This window comes from Dipteris shenzhenensis, chromosome 2 (genome assembly GCF_047967505.1).
Source record: "Dipteris shenzhenensis isolate YYH24624 ecotype China chromosome 2, Dip_SZ_1.0, whole genome shotgun sequence".
NCBI classification, from domain to species: Eukaryota; Viridiplantae; Streptophyta; class Polypodiopsida; order Gleicheniales; family Dipteridaceae; genus Dipteris; species Dipteris shenzhenensis.
In genome coordinates, this window is record NC_141597.1 from 51,545,938 (window position 1) to 51,547,829 (window position 1,892).

A 1,892-nucleotide genomic window follows, 5' to 3' on the forward strand; every position below is an offset into this window, starting at 1 on the left:
TGGCACGAACTATTTAGGAATCAAACTCACACTCGATGACACAAAATACATGCAGGTTTTACAAAACTTTTTTTTGTGAGAAAATGAGATTTGTGTTAAATTAGAGGAATAAGAAATTTGATTTTTTAAAGAGAGAAAATGAGATTTGTATTAAATTAGAGGAACAAGAAATTTGAAAGTTAGAGGTAGATTGCGTATGCAGTAGCCTTCAAAGCCTTGAAGGTCATGAGAAAAACTCAGACTTCCTAGGGCCTGTTTTCGCACACCTGAATGCGCAATACGCGCATTTAGGTGCGAATTTAGACACTTTTTCTATTCACACGAAGGTTAATGTGCAACATGCGATGGTGCTCACGGCATATGGGTTCGATGACGAATCCAACCATTATGGTTGGACTCATCTCGCCACCCCGGTGCTGGATGCATTGGGGGGCTCTACCCCTACAATCTGATGTGCCCTCCTTCGATAACTAGTCTCCATCATGTTGACCCTCCTTTCATAGTTTGCAACCCGTACTAAGGGGCTCCCTTCCCGTGTGGCTTGAAACGCGTGCCGTTGGTATGCCCCATCTGCCCACTACATTTCCTTGTGCCCCATCTGCCCCTAGTGTGATAACCAAAGAGATCCACAAGTTCCGCTACACACTATTCTTAAAATCCGTAGGCAAGTGGCTACGAAACTTCGTGGAGAGAGAGAGAGCGAGAGAGAGAGAGGGAGGCTTTGCCACGCGCCCAAACACTTGAAAGGTTGCTGCCGAGACCGGGTGGTGCCCGACGGGAACAACGCATCTTCACAAATCTAATGCCGCGTGCCCATGACACTTGCCGCCACCACCTTCACGTCCTCCACGCCATTATTTATATAAACAGCATCTCCAGCTTACTGCTAATCTTAATTGTGAATTTCTGCACAGCATCTCTTCACTTTCGTTGTCAATTAACTCTTTGGTCAGCCCCTTGCTTCCTTATCTCTGAACTGTCGTCTTGGTTTTCCCATGGCTCACCTCTTCCACCACAATCGAGACGAGCAGCAGCCATCTGCCGACATTGATACCACGGATACATACAACCAGGACACCGTGGATGCTTCTGGGCTCGATGAGGGCCAGAAGGAGGTCCAGCGTGATAAGCGTAAAGAGCATTTGGATGAGCTGGGTGCTGCAGCGGCGGGTGGATTGGGCCTAGTAAGTCGTGAACTTTTGGCTCTAGATCTGCTAATAAACTTGTGAACAGGAAACTTTTAAGGCGGTTCTTTAGCTGCATCTTGTTATGCCCAATCTTTTGATCTCCATCTTGGAATTGCAGTACGAAAGGCGCGAGGCCGAGAAGGATCCCGAGCACGCTCGTCGCCACAAGTTAGAGGAAGAGGCTGCAGCAGCTGGCGCTCTTGGAGAAGGTGGCCTCGCATTCCATGAGCATCGAAACGAGAAAAAGGCCGAGGACCTCTAGGAGGCAGTGTGTTATGATGTTGTCTACCGTTCAGCCTTCCCGTAATAAAGTGTGTATAAAGGTGCTGCTTAATTATATACTACGCATTTCGCTTCATGCTGGTCGTTCCCACAATAACCAGAGTTGTTTCAAGTATCCGTTGTACACTAGCTATCCTTTCACTAGTCGATCTGCTCCAAGTAAATTCGGTTTTACGTACAATAGATATGGAAAAGTAGCTAATTGTTTAAAAGGGAATGCAATTTTCTAACCCTTTGGAAGGAAGTAAATTGAACTTTATGGTTGGTTTAAATTCACAAAGACATTGAAATAATCATTTCTCCTATGAATGCTTAATTTATTATTCAAAAGTAGCTAATTGTTTAAAAGGGAATGGAATTTTCTAACCCTTTGGAAGGAAGTAAATTGAACTTATGGTTGGTTTAAATTCACAAAGACATTGA

General features: G+C 44.8%; 1 protein-coding gene across 1 annotated transcript; it reads left to right on the forward strand.

The window, feature by feature from the left end:
* Window positions 1-908: 908 nt before the first annotated feature.
* On the forward strand, window positions 909-1,614 carry LOC147904950 (uncharacterized). The gene is made up of 2 exons (XM_087385250.1): window positions 909-1,184; window positions 1,306-1,614. The coding sequence occupies exons 1-2, from the start codon at window positions 996-998 to the stop codon at window positions 1,447-1,449; spliced, it is 333 nt and encodes a 110-aa protein (XP_087241376.1). The 5' UTR covers window positions 909-995; the 3' UTR covers window positions 1,450-1,614.
* Window positions 1,615-1,892: the final 278 nt, after the last annotated feature.